Source organism: Elephantulus edwardii, unplaced genomic scaffold (assembly GCF_000299155.1).
Source record: "Elephantulus edwardii isolate Elephantulus edwardi_28Jun2011 unplaced genomic scaffold, EleEdw1.0 scaffold00151, whole genome shotgun sequence".
Classification (NCBI taxonomy): Eukaryota; Metazoa; Chordata; class Mammalia; order Macroscelidea; family Macroscelididae; genus Elephantulus; species Elephantulus edwardii.
In genome coordinates this window covers 5,650,037-5,665,581 of record NW_006399901.1, presented here as the reverse complement: position 1 = coordinate 5,665,581, position 15,545 = coordinate 5,650,037, and the positions used below count along the sequence as shown (strand labels likewise).

General features: G+C 44.1%; 1 protein-coding gene across 1 annotated transcript in view; it reads right to left on the bottom strand.

The window, feature by feature from the left end:
- ACACB (acetyl-CoA carboxylase beta) overlaps positions 1–15,545 on the bottom strand; it is a 153,318-nt gene that overhangs the window by 77,110 nt on the left and 60,663 nt on the right. Inside the window, exons 10-15 of the mRNA XM_006894831.1 lie at positions 12,222–12,392; positions 10,353–10,514; positions 8,001–8,164; positions 4,967–5,117; positions 4,772–4,875; positions 1,569–1,650 (exon numbers count right to left, since the gene is read on the bottom strand). Of these exons, the coding sequence (XP_006894893.1) occupies positions 1,569–1,650; positions 4,772–4,875; positions 4,967–5,117; positions 8,001–8,164; positions 10,353–10,514; positions 12,222–12,392 (834 nt within the window). The remainder of the gene's footprint in view (positions 1–1,568; positions 1,651–4,771; positions 4,876–4,966; positions 5,118–8,000; positions 8,165–10,352; positions 10,515–12,221; positions 12,393–15,545) is intronic.

Sequence of the window (15,545 nt, the reverse complement as noted above, 5' to 3'; positions counted from 1 at the left end):
AAACCCAAAACAAACCAACTAAAAAAAAAATCAGTGAAATGAAACTGAAAATTCAGTACCGCAGCCCCTGTAGTACTAGAGACCACAGAGTATGTTTCCAGCACTGGAGAAATCTCTAAAGGAAGGTGTCACAGAGACACTAAACTTCAGAGAAAGAAAAGGTATTGACAACAGTATGTGGTCATCAAAGCACTAAAACTAGTATTTGCATGGGATATCAACTTCATCAAAGAGCTTAATTGCATGGTAGTTACTGTGGTCAGGTGCCACTGAGTTGAGTATGACCCATAATGACCCTATGAATGCAGAACCCTGTCCTCTGTGGGTGGATGACAACTAATAAGGGAGCCATTCAATTGTTAACAGGGACACCTCCAGGTGTCGGTACCTGATGGGTTAGTTTTTCTGGTTTTTCATGCTGGTTTGAGATTTCAACATTGCGACAATGAACACTGACACTTAAAATCAAGTTTCATGGTGGGAAGACTGGTGAGAACAACTGTACAACTTGGCAAATATAATTAATGCCACTGAATGATCCAGATAGAAAGGACTGAGATATGTATTTTTTTTACATGTATTTTTTTTACCACAGTAAAAAAAAAAAATGGTTGGGTGAATGTTATAAAATGGGCATGAATGGTTGGCTGGATCACCAATTTGCTTTGGAAACATGCCCTGAAATCACTCACATTAAAAAAAAAATCAAGTTAAAGGACCCAAATCCCCAAAGGTAGTTAAGATTTGGGCTAAGGGCTGAATGATGGTCTCAGAGTATGTCCCATGCCCAACACCCACGTGTTGCCAAACTAATCCTGAGAGTCTCTGAAGTTGAGAGTTTATTATGTGTTGAATACAGGAAAAATTAGCTTCTCCTTTGGAGGCAGACACGACTCTGTCCCCTCTGTTGATTGAGAGGCTGGGGAGAGCTGGGCAGGGCAGGGCGTGCTGGGGACTCTGTTCCTGCAGCTACACTCAAGCCCAGGCTGCTGACGCCAGGCCTCACTCATCCGAGCTCCGGCTCCCAGCTTCACATCCAGCTCACGCACCCAGATGTTCTCTGCTTGAATTGCCACTGGATGACCCAGGAGAGATATGCAGATACTTTGGACAATAGGAAGCAGCTCTGAGGAAGACCTGAGAGAAGAGGCCAGAAATCCACCTGAATTATTGGCTCAGAGACACAAAAAAGACCAGTCCACAGCTCTCCTATGTAGAGAGCTCTGGTGGCTCAGGGGTAAGGATTTGCACTGCCATCCCAAAGGCTCGCAGTTCAAATCCACCAGCTGTTCCGTGGGAGAAAAATGGGCAATCTCCTCTCATGTGATTTATTGCCTCTGAAAACTGGCTGAAGGGTCGGCTATGAGTCAGTTCTGACTCAATGGTATATAACATTACAGCTCTCTCACACAGACCCTGCAAGCTCTGCCACCGTGTCCTCTGCACACTACTAAGTCAACACATCCTGACACGAGAAATTCCTCTCCCGGGACAGTTCCTGGAAGAAAGAAAACAAGTAACTCAAACCTCTAAGGTGGAAGATGTCAGGGAAGGATGAAGACCCTTACCTTGAGCATATACTTAACGCCTCCATAAATTAATTCCACATCCACAATGTTCAGCAGAGAATCCGCGGGGAGAACCTGGCCCCTGACAAGGAAGACAGGAGTCTGTGTTATCTTGGGAAGGACCAAGAACTCTGCAGTTTTTGCCTTGTTTGGGGGGTAGGGGGAGGAAGAATCATCCAGCTCTTGGCCATTGCTGAGCACCAACCAACTGGACCGTCCTGAAGAAGCTCTAATTCCAAGGCAGTAAGTAAACTGAAAATGGGTGGTAAGAAATTAGAACTCTCATCCATTGCTCGTGGGATTATAAAACCATACAGCTGCGGTGGAAAGGTTTGATGGTTCCTCAAAACGCTCAACATGGCACTACCATACAATCCACCAATTCCACACTGTACCCCTAAAATTCAAAGCAAGAACACAAACATGGACGTGGATGTGCACTACTACTCACAACAGCCAAAAAATGGAAACCAATGTATAAAACCATTATTGTAGAAAGGGTATGGGGATCCAAGAGGGGGAGGGTGGGAGCAGAGGGGGGAAGATGGGCGGGGGGCTGTTAATCATAGGGTCACACAATTTGATGGGGGTGAAGGAAAAAGGAAAGATCTGGTGTGAATAACAATGTATTTAAACTTTGTAAATAAACCAGTATAAAATCATCATCATCATCTAAAATACAATGCATATGAATGATCATATAAAACATAATGCAAATGAAAAGTTGTATAAAACACAATGTACATAAATGAAACAATGTAAAGCAATTGTTATATGCAAACTAATAAAATAAATAAAATTTAAGGGTTAAAAAAAGTGGAAGCCACTTAAATGTCTTTCAACAGGCCACTAGGTAAATAGCCATGCGGCACATACACACACTGGAGTATTACTCAGGCATAACAAGAAAGGGAGTCCTGACAAGCCCCACAGCATGAGTGATACAGTCAGCCCCAGAAGGGCATGTATTATCTAGAATAGGAAAGTACATTAAGACCTCTGGCAGCTTAGTGGTAGGAAACTGTGCTGCCCACCTGAAGGCAGGCACTAGAGGGTCAGCCAGGAGTCCATTCTGAGTCAAAAGAACACAAAAACAATAACAGCAGTGGATACAGAAGGACTAAACTGTATTAGCGATTACTCTTAGAAGTGTAGGGAGCTCTTGAAGTGTAAGGAGCTGTCCCGTCATCCCAAAGGTACACAAGTTCAAAATCCAGCAGGTGCTCTGTAGGGAAAAGATGGGCAATCTCCTCCTGTGCGATTTACAGCCTCTAAAACTTGATGGCACATCACAACAACAGTTTAGAAATGCAGCCAGGGTGCTCCTTAGAGACAAGGACAGAAAGACATCACATGTTATCAGGAAGGCTCTGTCCCTAGAAAAGCATCATGCTTGGTGAGGCAAAGTGTCAGCGAAACAGAGGAAGGCTCTCAGCAGGATGGACTGAGTCAGGGGCGTAACAATGGACTTAAACAACAGACGGTGAGGATGGCGCAGGATCGCCTCTGTCCACATTGCACTGTCCTGTACCCAGGATCACTCTGAGTTAGACAACACCTAACAAGGTGCAGGTAGGAGGCAGGCAAGAAGGAAGACTCTCTTCTTAAAGGAGACTGAAATGCCTGTTAAGTGGGGCGAGGGAGTGTGGGGGATGCCCTGAGGAATAGTTAGAGTGATGGCTAAAAAAATATGGTGAACAGCATTAATGTAAGTTGTGCATATGACAACTGCTAGCATGGTAAATGTGTTGCTGCAGACACATATTTTAACACATACACACAAGGACAAAGGAATATGGAAAATCCCAAGAAGTGGATGCTTCTCAGAATTTGGAGAAATGATAGCAGCAAATGGAAATGAAAGTCAAGGGAGCTCAGGTGGCCTAGTGATAAGGAATTGCACCGCCATCCTAAAGGCAGGTGGTTTGAATCCATCACCTGCTCCATAGGAGAAAGATGGGCAGTTTTCTCTTGTGTGATTTACAGCCTCTAAAAGCCGGCAGGAGGGTCAGCTCTGACTTCATGGTTCATAACAACAAAGGAAGTGAAATTTTAGACTGTGTGTTCAGGAAGCAATTTGCATGATCATTTTTTCTCAGGAAGATTTCACATTGTGGGGACTCCATGAAAGCAAGTGGGGCAAAGACTGATTGTGTGTGTCTCGGGCACCTGACAACAAGAGCTAGAAACTTCACTATTTTATCTCAGTTGGGGCGATGCTGCCCCATTGAGGTCACTGGCCATGTCTGCAAAGACATTATTTGCTCCGTAATGCACATTCTGAACACGACACCTGGCATTTCAAGATTTGAGAAGCCAAGGGTGCTGCTGGCATCAGTGAGCAGAGGACAGGGACGCAGCTCAACACTCCATGGAGTAGAGGAAGGCTACTGACACTGAGAATGACCCCCCAAACACCTCAATAGTGAGGCTGAAAAACCTCACAGACAACAGCCAGTCATTTCTCATTTTAATTGGTTTCTAAGTCAGGTGAGGTGCCGGGAAAACCACCATTGTACCCAAAACCTCACACCAACCCTCCAGCTGGTTTCTGACGCTGTAAATCTTCCTGGGAGGAGTCCACCATCTTTCTCTTGGATTCAAACCACTGACCTTTCAGTTAACAGCCTGGCATGGCATGACTTGCAGCCACCAGGGCTTGCTCCTTAACCATTTTACAAAAACTAAAAAGAAAACACTCAAACCCATTTCCATTGAGTCAGGAGACACTCATAGAGATCTCCCATTGGGTTTCTGAGGCTGTAATCACATGGGAGGAGAATGGCCATCTTTCTACCTTGGAGTTGCTGGTGGATTTGAACCACCAGAGAGGTGGAGATTGATCAGCCGAGCAACCCCTATGGACTGCGCTACTAGAGCCTTAAACTCTGCTCTGCTTATCAGGGAGCCGTTAACCTCGTTTGCTTACCAAACTGCCCCCTTTAACTGTGAATGCCTGAGTGCTAGGATGTAACTTACACAAGTCAGTGCCAATCAGGAAACGACTATGCTGGTGGCTGTTTAGCCTGAGGCCTCAACTCCTCAAATCTTCCTCCTACCTCCCCATCCCCATCCCCTCTTCCGAGGAATGGCACAGAGGCATGTGTACAGGAGAGCTTCACCACTTGCCTGACAGTGGCACTCAATGACGTAAGCAGCTGGCACATGTGACAAAGAGAGCCAGCGGCAGCCACGCACCCTACCTTTCCAGTGAGTGCAGGAAGTCCGTCATGCACGTCCTGAACATGGCGTCTGCCACGTTCAAGGCTCCACACACCACCCCAAGCATCACATCTGGTTTCTCCGCCTGAGAAAGAGAAAGACTACGTGTCAGTATCCATAGCAACCACATCCCCGGGAGGGCCAGCAGTCCTCACCAGTACTTCCCAGTCTCCTACCTGCACTTTCTGGGCGATGAGGTGGTCTAACCACCCGGTGTCAATATCATTGTTCTGGAAGCTCTCGGTCTCCAGGAGGTTGATGAGATACTCCACAGTTGTCCTGAAGTCTCCTCGGATGGACAGTTCCTTCAACGCCACCACCATGTTCCTTGAGGGGAAATGCACATTACTGCAACTTAATATACATACACACAAATCCTCCTGCTTCCTTTCATGTGATGTGGTTCCTAGAGAGCCAGGAGAAGCCAGTAATTAAGGCAGATGTCCAGGTGGGCAATGTCAGCTTGGACAAGTGACTTAATTGTTCTAGGCCTCGGTTTCTTAGTCTGGGAAATGAGGCAATAATCCCAATTTCATAACAGCTTTGAGGATTAAAACATGACAATTCATATATTGTACATGGTACTGGCCAATACATGTTAGCAACCAGGAACATGTTTAATCATCATATTTCCAATCATTTTAACTACTCAATGTCGCTAGTCTCTCCTCTCCCATTGAACCTATTCAAATCTCCCCATGAACCCTGAGCTGCTATTGTCCTCTCATTGGCCACACAGCAATTTTGCCAGGTGTGGGGAGGATGTATCCACAAATGGGTAACAATGTTACCTTTTCCTACAGGTATGACCTCATCAGACAGTTTACCATCCCATCTGACCTCAAAGAGTCCCAATCCAAAGGGCAGACACTTCCATACCTCTGAACTCATAGCATGAGTGTTTGGGGGTGGGGGTGGGGGAAACAGGCACAACATTATAATTCATCTCTGTCTAGGAGTAAAAAACATTCACACTTGTTAAGAGCTCCCATACATCAAGATCTCATGGAATCCAGACTTTATAGATTCACAGAAACGGAATGAACTTCTAAATTATTGCTCTGAGATCATCTTTAAATTTTAACCCAAAAACATGTCCTGCAGTGTTATTAAGACCAAACCACAGTTTAGTGTAACTGGAAAGAACACCTCCCTTAAGCATTGTGCTGTTTAGAAAGGTCTATAAGGGATCTATAAGAATTGATGCTTTTGAAGTGTGATGTTGGATAAAAGTACAGAATATTCAATGGCATGCCAAAAGAACAGATCTGTCTTGGGAAAAGTGTAGACAGGATGTTCTCTGGAGACAAGGCTGGTGAAGCTTTGTGTCACACACTTTGGACATGTTGCTACATGGAAAAGGCCATTATGCTTCAGACGGCAGAGGGTCCACAAAAGAGAGGAAGATCCTCAATGAGACAAACAGCGACTACAGCAATGGGTTCAAGTGTGTCAGAGATGACGAGGATGGCACAGGTTCATAAGGTTGCTAAGAGTCGTACTCAACTCAACGGCACCTAACAACAACAATAAAGGAGTTAGGAGCTCTGCTGGTCTAGTCTGCATCAAAGGGCTCCTCTCTGGTGGTCTGGATCCACCAGAGATGCTGAGGGAGAAAGAAAGACGGGCTATGTGCCCTGGTGTGATTTACAGCCTCCGAAAACCCCGCCGGAGGGTTAGCTAGGAGTCAGTTCCAGCTTGATGGCAATGAGTTTTGGGGTGAAAAAGGAGATTAAAAACAGCAACGTAAAAGTTAAAAAAAATATCTTAGGGGGCAGCGAGTTTGTGTTAATGGCTGGAATAACTCAAAAAAGAAGTGGTAGGGATGAGTGCAGGACTAGAAGGATGCAGTCAGCATCACAGAATAGTTCATGTGGAAACTGTCGCATTAGTATTGTTTTGCCGAATATCTTCTCAACAGCAATTGAAGGAAAACAAATCTTTACTGAGTGGAGGTAGGAGGAAAGTAAATGGAAGGATTCCGGTGAAGAAACAGGGTAATAATGAAGGGCAAAGCCCAATGGTAATTAATTTTTAAAACATAATGCATCCTCTTCCAGTTCATGAGCATGATGACTGGGTGTTCATGCTTTTTTATACGACATGTGCCACCTTTAAACCCTGTCACAAGATAGGCACATTATCCATCTGATGTGAAAAAAACAAAACAAAACCATAATGCATGAGAATGATTGTATGAAACATAATGTGAATGAATAACAGAGTGAAACACCATGTACACAAACTATAAGCAAACCAATTAAAAAGAAAAAATAAAAAGAGCTCCTCTGTGGTATCATCAAGTGTGAAAAAATGTCACTTTGGGGTCAAAAAAGGTTACCGAAGGGTCAATGTTGTTGTTACCATCAAATTTTAATGGACCCATAGCTGAAAATTCCAGTGGCTTTTTAGGAACTGTAAATCTCACGGGGTTTTTGGAGGACCCTGGCTTTGGGGATTTCTACCCTAAGGACACTTCATGAATAAGAGCAGAAAAAAGTTTGGCTGGGTTTTGTTGTTTGTTTGTTTGTTTTTCATTATGAGTCAGGTCAAAAAAAGGAAGAATTTGAGAGCTGTCCTTCCGTGGGTGTCTCAATTCCCCAGAAAGCAAAGCAAGAGTGGATTTTTCTTTATAAATAATATTTTATCTGAAGGAAAATAAAGAGTGGACTTCTCTGGGCTCAGCAGACAGGAAGTGCCGAGATAGGCCTCAGCCTGGCAAGCAATTTACAGAAGACACAGTCATAGGAAATTCAGGGATGAAATACACACTTGGCAAGAGCTATTGATGTGGTTTAAATGTAAAGCAGTCCTTTTCTGAAAAAAAAAATGACAGGTCTCAAACCAAATACCAAAGTTCCTGCTGTCAAGTTGGTGACAAGCGGTTGACTGTAAATTACAGTCACCTTTTAAATCTAACATCTTCCTGAATAACTGGGGAATCTTCTTTGAGTTGGACTTCAAATAATATAAAGCCAAGTGACCTCAGGTGGGCTCTTTTAAATTTGTGGTGCTCAAAACAAAAATAAAGGCGGGTTGGGGGGTTGGGGGGCTGGAGGGGGCAGGAGGGTAGGATTGATTCTTGGCACATCAGCACAGATATTTCAGACAGAAATGTGATTATCCACCCATGATCTCCCTAAAATGCTACTGCATCTCAAAGAACAGCTGCCTGTTCACAAGAAGGAAGGCAGGATGAGAGATACTGACGAAATGGCCTCTTCTCGGTTTTCTCCCCAGGAGAAGCAATGTCCAAACTGGGAGTCTGCAAACTCGTGTAGCCCACCGGCTGCGGCCACGCTGAAGTAACCCCATACGTTCTTGTTGCTGCGGAAATTGAGTTCCTGGACAGTCCCAGAGCTTGGCTTGAAACCCTGCGGTCCAGAGAGAAGCATCATGGAAGAAATCATTATCCAGACATGGTCATCGTTAAGCCGCCCAGAGCACAGTGTACACAGCACTGTACCCTCCCGCGCTCCTGCCTGCCAGACTGCAGGGGCGATTGTCAGGAGGCACAGGGCCTTCAAGAGCTGGATTTTTGAACGAGGACTCCTGGCTTGCTGGCATGGCCTTACATGGGAAGCTCTGCTGTGACCTTTTCAGTATCATAGCAACACACAAGCCTCCTCTGTGCACGGGGTGCACTAGCCTGGACTAGAACCAAAGTCTCCGTATTCCAATGACCTCATATTCCAGCTATACTTCCCCACTGTCATCAAGAGGGATCCAATTCATGGGACCCTCCACAGGGTCTTGAGGCTGTAACTCTTTCCTGGAAGAAACTGCCCAGCATTCTCACCGGTGTGGCTGGTGGATTAGAACTGTCTATCTTTCAGTCAGCAGCCCAACACATTACACACTGTACTACCAGGGTTCCTTACATTCCAGGCCCAGTTTGCCCAAAAGGATATCCCAGGAGGTGATGAAAAATGTTTGGAACTAGATGATCACATCTAGTGATGGTCACATCATATGATAAGTGGAATTACCATAATGAACTATATGCAAATGTCTAGTATCTTATTGTCTATGTTGTTGTCATGCAATGTCATATTAGAAGTCAATCCTCCAGGGGGTTTTCAGAGGCAGTAAACTGCATAGCAGACAGTCCATCTATCTTTCTCCCTCAGAGCAGCAGGTGGATTAGAACTGTGTACCTTTGGGTTGGCAGCATGATTCCTTACCACTAAGCCACCAGAGCTCTAATGTATATACACATAAATATAGATACAATTCTGGTAAGTAAGGTAGACCTGGACTTCCTCGCTGGGGTTTGAACTCCAGAATAGTGTAACAGAGCATGTTATCTGTACAGGAGCCTAGAGGAAGGACATAGAGTCCAGTGCTTTCTATTTACAAACCTAGTTCTCCAGCCCCCTGGACACCTGTGAACCAGCACCCCGCCTACAAAAATATCCCCGTGTTGCTTATTCACAAAAGTCAGCTTTTGACTCATAGTCAAAGTTTCCAAATTGACTTAAGTACCATGACTTACAATTCTTTCATTAAAAAAAGAAACAAATTTCTCTAAGGCTGTTTTTAAAAATTAATTTACATTTATATAATTACTTATGTGTCATTTTTATTACATACAATTAGACAATTTGGGCGCATAAAATGGGGTAGTGAGTCCTGTAACAAGTACCACTGGGACGTACAGAAGTTGTGGCAGATGCCAGGTGGTTAAGACACAAGTAAGTTCAAGTCACAAAGGGACTCCACCCCATACAAGGGTCCAGAACCCACTGATACTGTGGAAAAATGGGTAAAGCCATAGACTGGAACGTGAAATTCTCAGGGATTCCTGATTTCCTGGATTGGCTTCCTGGAATCCTGATTTCCATAGAGGTTTGGATGACACCTCAAATCCACTGTCCTGAAATTATCTTTAAACCTTAAATCCAAAATAGCCGCTGAAGTCATCTTAAAAAACCAACCAGCAGTTTAATTTAACTAGAAGTTCTTTCTTGAGTATTATGTTCTTTTAAGAACCACCTATGTGAAATCAAGTTGACAACATATTTTTGAGAATGTAATCCATGTCACTGAATTGGACACTGAGAAACTATGGGATTGGTGAACGTTCTACTGTGTATATTCTCAACAACAAAGAAACAAAATTTGTATTTTTTTTTTTTAACGAGTAGAGCCAGAAATCCAAGGAGCTGGATTTGAGATCTGACCACTCATCTTAAAGACGGGCCACAGCGTAGTGACAGGACATCTTTGGAGGTCACTGACTGAGCTGCGTCACCCCTAATGGTCCCGGATGGGAGATGTCAGACTGCAGCCGAGTCAGTTACCCGCAGTCCCTGCAATGGCCAGAGATGGCGCTGTGTAATTGGAGCAGTGAGATAAGGAGGGCATTTGTGATACCACACATCCAACATGCTATGACTCATGTCTTCCTGCGTATTAATTAGTTTCCTCACCTATAAAGTGTCAAGTTTGGACAATGGTATGTGTCCTCCCAGGCTGGGAGGTGTCTTCCCAGGCTAAGGTCCAGGATCTGCCCCAAGCTGAGAGGTTGAGATGGGCAGGTATGGGGCCCACAAAACTTACCTCATCCGGATTTTCGCTGGTGATTCTGGCAGCAATGACATGGCCTCGGGCCAGGGGAGGGTTGGTAGGGTTGTCAAATGAAATGGGGGTCACCCCCCATGGTGATTCTCCATACAGAAGCCGGATATCCTTCAGCCGGTGCAGCGGGACACCCATGGCAATCTAAAACCAAGAAATCCATCCACAGACTGTCAGGCCCCTAGAAAGCCAGTGCCAAAATGCCAAGGGAGCTCAATGCATCGTTCAGGACATATTCACGCTTACTGAGTGAAAAATAAAGTGCTGGGGAGGTAAGAAAAAGGAGGGGGGAAAGGCATGATGCTGCTCCATAGAGTTCAAAGTGATCCTGGATAAACACGCAATGTTACTGGAATGGTATCATGCCATATCAAACACATGCATTCAAGACAAATCAAAGAGCATGAGTGCTACTGTTGTATGTGTTGCAAAGCAGGAACCAACCCATAACAGACCCTCAGCAGGATTTCAGAGGCTGCAAACCACATGGGAGGAGAGCCAGTGCCGAGAGGTAAAAAGTAGGAAGGGTGTCTCACTAGAGATAAAGGTGTTGTGAATGGCAGAGAGAAAGCAAGGCTTCAAGAATGGGCCAAAAAAAGGAGACAATTATGGGCACTGGCTTAGCCAGAAGGTCAACTCTAAAACCAGCAGTAAAAGGACAACCTCTCTGTACCTCCTGGTTTAAGGACACATCATCACCTCTGCGAAACTTTTGTCTGAACTTTTAATATGAGTCCAGTTAGGGAAAAAATATTTAGACCAATTTCAATGAAAAGATGTTTTGCCCAGAATTGAAATGCCACAGTCAAGAAGGAATACATAGAAGGGCTGGAGAACTGTTGGAGATTAAAGAGAAGGGGATATGAAATGAATGGCATGGACGATCCTAGACGAGATCCTAGTTTAAAACAAAAAACAGGGTGTCTCCCTCATTGCCATCAAGTCCATACTGACCCAGAGCTGACCACCCACTGGGTTTCTGAAGCTGTAAAGTGCACAGGAGAAGACTGCCTGTCTTTCACTATTACGATGCCTGGGAAGCTTTTAACATTAATGAAACTGGGTTTATAACATTAGATAAATGCATGGTGTTGATGCTCTACTTCGCGAGCATGGTATTATGTTGTGCTTATGGACAGGATGTTCATGATTACAAGATAATTATACTGAAGTGTTTAATGGTGAAGCATAATGTTCAATCAAACATCTCCCAGAATGCTGAGCAGAAAAACTAAATAATATATATACAATAGTATCTGTGATATTAACATTTCATATGGGAGGAATGAGGGGGGAAATACCTAAAAGGGCTTTAAAAAAACAACACACCAACTGCCATTGAGTCAGCTCTGCTTCATGATGACCCCATGGAAGTCAGAGAGAACTAGACACCAGAGGGTTTTCAACAGCTGTGATCTTTCTGAAGAAGACAGCCAGGCCTTTCTTCCAAGGCACTTCTGGATGGATCCAAATGCCAATCACCTGGTTAGTCGTCAAGTGTTCCACCCAGGAACTCCAGGGGCTACTAATGAAAAACAGGCCAAGAGTGCTGCTCTGCGCTTATTAATGGGTTCCAAGGGATCCATGAAGATCTTGAAATGAGATAAAATACACATTTCCCAAGGGAAAGGACAACAGCTTTTGCCAGTTCCTCAAAGGGCACTATAATCAGGGAAAGGTGAGAAACCGCTTACAGGAAGGTTTAGTATTTAATGGAAGGCTCCCAATGGGTGTGGCTCTCAATGCAACTCTCACCTCAGAAGAGCTAAGAACAAGAAGCCAATGAGGGATGAGCAGGCCCAACCCGAGAGACACAGCCTCCTGTGCTGGGTTCAACACCCACCTCCTCACCTGAAGCTGGGCAGCTGGCAGGTTGACATCAGCGATCATTTCCGTGCAGGGATGTTCAACCTGCAAACGGGGGTTCAACTCCAGGAAGTGGAAGCTGCCATCCTGGCTGTAGAGGTACTCAACTGTCCCCGCGCTTACGTAACCCACGGTCTTGGCCAGGCGGACAGCACACTGCAAAGCAAAGCAGAAGGCGTCCAGTAGTGCTCTTTGGGGTCACTGGTGCCCCCTAAAACATATGCTCATGTTCTAACCGACTCCCTGCACCTGGGAGTGTGGCCTACCCCTGGGACCCATGACTGGGATCCTGTTTGGAAAAATGAGGTTTTATTACATGTTAACAAGGTCACATACAGAGTATTAAAAAGAACCCCTAAAAAACGCAAAACAAAATGCTCAAACTCCTTGTCATCAAATCAGAACTGATTCATTATTATTTTGTTATGAGCCATCAAGTCACCGGTGACTTATAGCGACCCTGTGTACAACAGCTCTGAACCCTACTCTAAGCTGAGCCAACGTTATTGTCTCTGACACATCTACCCTACCCCCTTACCCCAGTCACTGAGTTAATCCATCTCATCGAGGGTCTTCCTCTCTTGTGTCATCCCTCCACCCGTCCAAGCATGACATCCCTCTCCAAGGACTGGTCCTTCCTTGCAACAGGCCCAAAATATTTGAGACGAAGCTTCAGAATCCTTGCTTCCAAAGAACAGCCTGGTTTCACCCTCTAGAGGATGAACTCTGCTTCCTTAATGATCTGTTTTGCATATAGATTGAAAAGGTACGGGGACAAGATGCATTCTTAACACATTTCTTTTCTGATTTTGAACCGTACAGTGTTTCCTTGCTCTGCTCTGACAACTGCATCCTGGTACAAGTATAGGTTTCATAAAAGCACAATCAAGTGTTCTGAGATTCCCATTTTCCTCAAGATTAGTCACAATTTATTGTGATCTACACAGTCAAATGCCTTTGCATACTCAATGAAATACAGATAGACATTCTTCTGGTCTCTCTGCTTTCTGCCAAGACCCATTTGGCATTGGCAATAATGTCCCTGCTGCCACAATCTCTTCTAACCCCAGCCTGTATTTCTGGTAGTTCTCTGTAATGTACTGCTCAAGTCTTTTCTGGATAATCTTGAGGAGGCTTTTGCTAGATACAAAGTCTAGATACAGTCTAGATACAAAGGTGCGCCTAATACAGGCCATGATCTTCTCAATCTACTTGTTATGCTTCAGATGGTTGGACAATGACTAAGAATGACAGAAGAATATATACCTTCAAGTTGTGGTATTGGAGAAGAGTCTTGGACATACCATGGATTTTGCATATTATTCGATGATTTCTACACTCTGCTGGGTCACCTTTTTTGGAATGGGAATAAATATCCATCTCTTCCAGTCAATTGGTCAAGTAGCTGTCCTCCAGATTTCTTTGCACAACTTGGTGAGCACATACAAGGCAGCATCTGTTTGCTGAAATACATCAACTGGTATTCCATCAATTCCTGGGGCTTTGTTTTAGCCAAGTCCTTCAGCGCAGCCTGCACTTCCTCCTTCATCATCATTACCTCTTGCTTATATGTTGTTTCTTGAAATTCTGTGTCAGCCAATTCTTTTTGGTACAGTGACTCTGTATATTCGTTCCATGTGCTTTTAATGCTTTTTGAAACATTCAATATTCTGCCCATAGCATTGCAACTCGTGGCTTGAATTTATTCTTTAGTTCTTTCAGCTTAAAAAATGCTGAGTGAGTTTGGCCCTTTTGATTTTCTGACTCCAGCTTCTCACACATTTCATTATAATATTTTGCCTCATCTTCCCAAGCAGCCCTTTGAAATTTTCTATTCAGCTCCTTAATTAACTTTTTTATTTCTTCCCTTTGCTTTGGCTTCTCAACTCTCTACTGCAATATTCAGAGTCTCTTGTGACAACCATTTTAGTCATTTTCCTTCTTAGTAATGACTTTTTGCATTCTTCATGAACCATCTTCATATCTTCCCACAGCTCATCTGGTCTTCGTTCATTAGTGTTCAAGGCCTCAAGCTTATTTATGTTGGTTTTTAAATCATGGGAGATAGACTCCAGGTCAAAGTTTTATTCCTCTGGATATGATTTAAACTTCTTTAGTTTTAATTTGAACTTGCATATGAGGAGGAGTGTGGTGTCAAGACTGGAGGAAGACTCATTAACAACCTACAATAAGCAGATAATACAACCTTGTTTGCTGAAACGGAAAAAGACCCGAAGCACTTGCTGCAAAAGGTCAAAGGACTGTAGTCTGCATATTATATGGACTGAAGCTCAACATCAAGAAGACAAAGATTCTCACCACTGGGCCAATTGGCAGCAGCATATTACATGGAGAAAAGATTGAGGTTGTTAGCAATTACAGCTTGCTTGGATCCACAAGCAACACTCTTAACACCAGCAGTCAGGAAATCAAAAGACAAATTGCATTGGGAAAATCTACTGTCATGGATCTCTCCAGAGTGCTGAAGAGAAACAATGTCAGTCTAGATACAAAGGTGTGCCTAATCCAAGCCATGGTTTTCTCAATTACTTGTTATGCTTCAGAGAGTTGGACAATGACTAAGGATGATAGAAGAATAGGTACCATTGAGTTGTGGTGCTGGAGAAGAGTCTTGAATATACCATGGACTCCCAAGAAAACAAATAAGTCTGTCATGGAGAGGGTGAAACCAACTCTCTCCTTAGAGGCTAGGATTTTGAAGCTCCACTTTACTTACTCTGGGAAAGCGACCAGGAAAGATGGGTCCTTGGAGAAGGGCATCATGCTCGGAAGGGTGGAGGAACCAAGAGAGGGAGACCCTGGATGTGATGGATTGATACAGTAACTGTGGCAATGGGGGTTGGTGTGTCGGAATTAGTGATACTGGCTCAGGACAGAGCTGCTGTACATAGGGTCGCGATATATCACAGGCAACTAAATGGCACATACATACTAAGACAGGTTTGGAAACAAGACTGACATCCACCTCCTATATAACATGCCTCCAGAAACTCTTAGGAAATTTGATAAATGTCAATAATTGTAGAGGGGCTTCAGGCCTTTTGTTCACAGGGTCGCTATGCTCAACTCGAAGGCAATAAACAACAACAACAGGATGAGCCCGTTTGTTCTCCTAGCAGTTCAAGGTAAATTCAATACTCTTCTCCAGCACCACAGCTCAGAAACGTCAATTCTCTTTCTGTCATCACTAGTGATTGTCCAGCTCTCTGATGCATAGCACCTAATTGTGGATTTATTATTGTTGTTGTTGTTGTTGTTATGTGCCACTGAGTCACTTGTGACTCATAG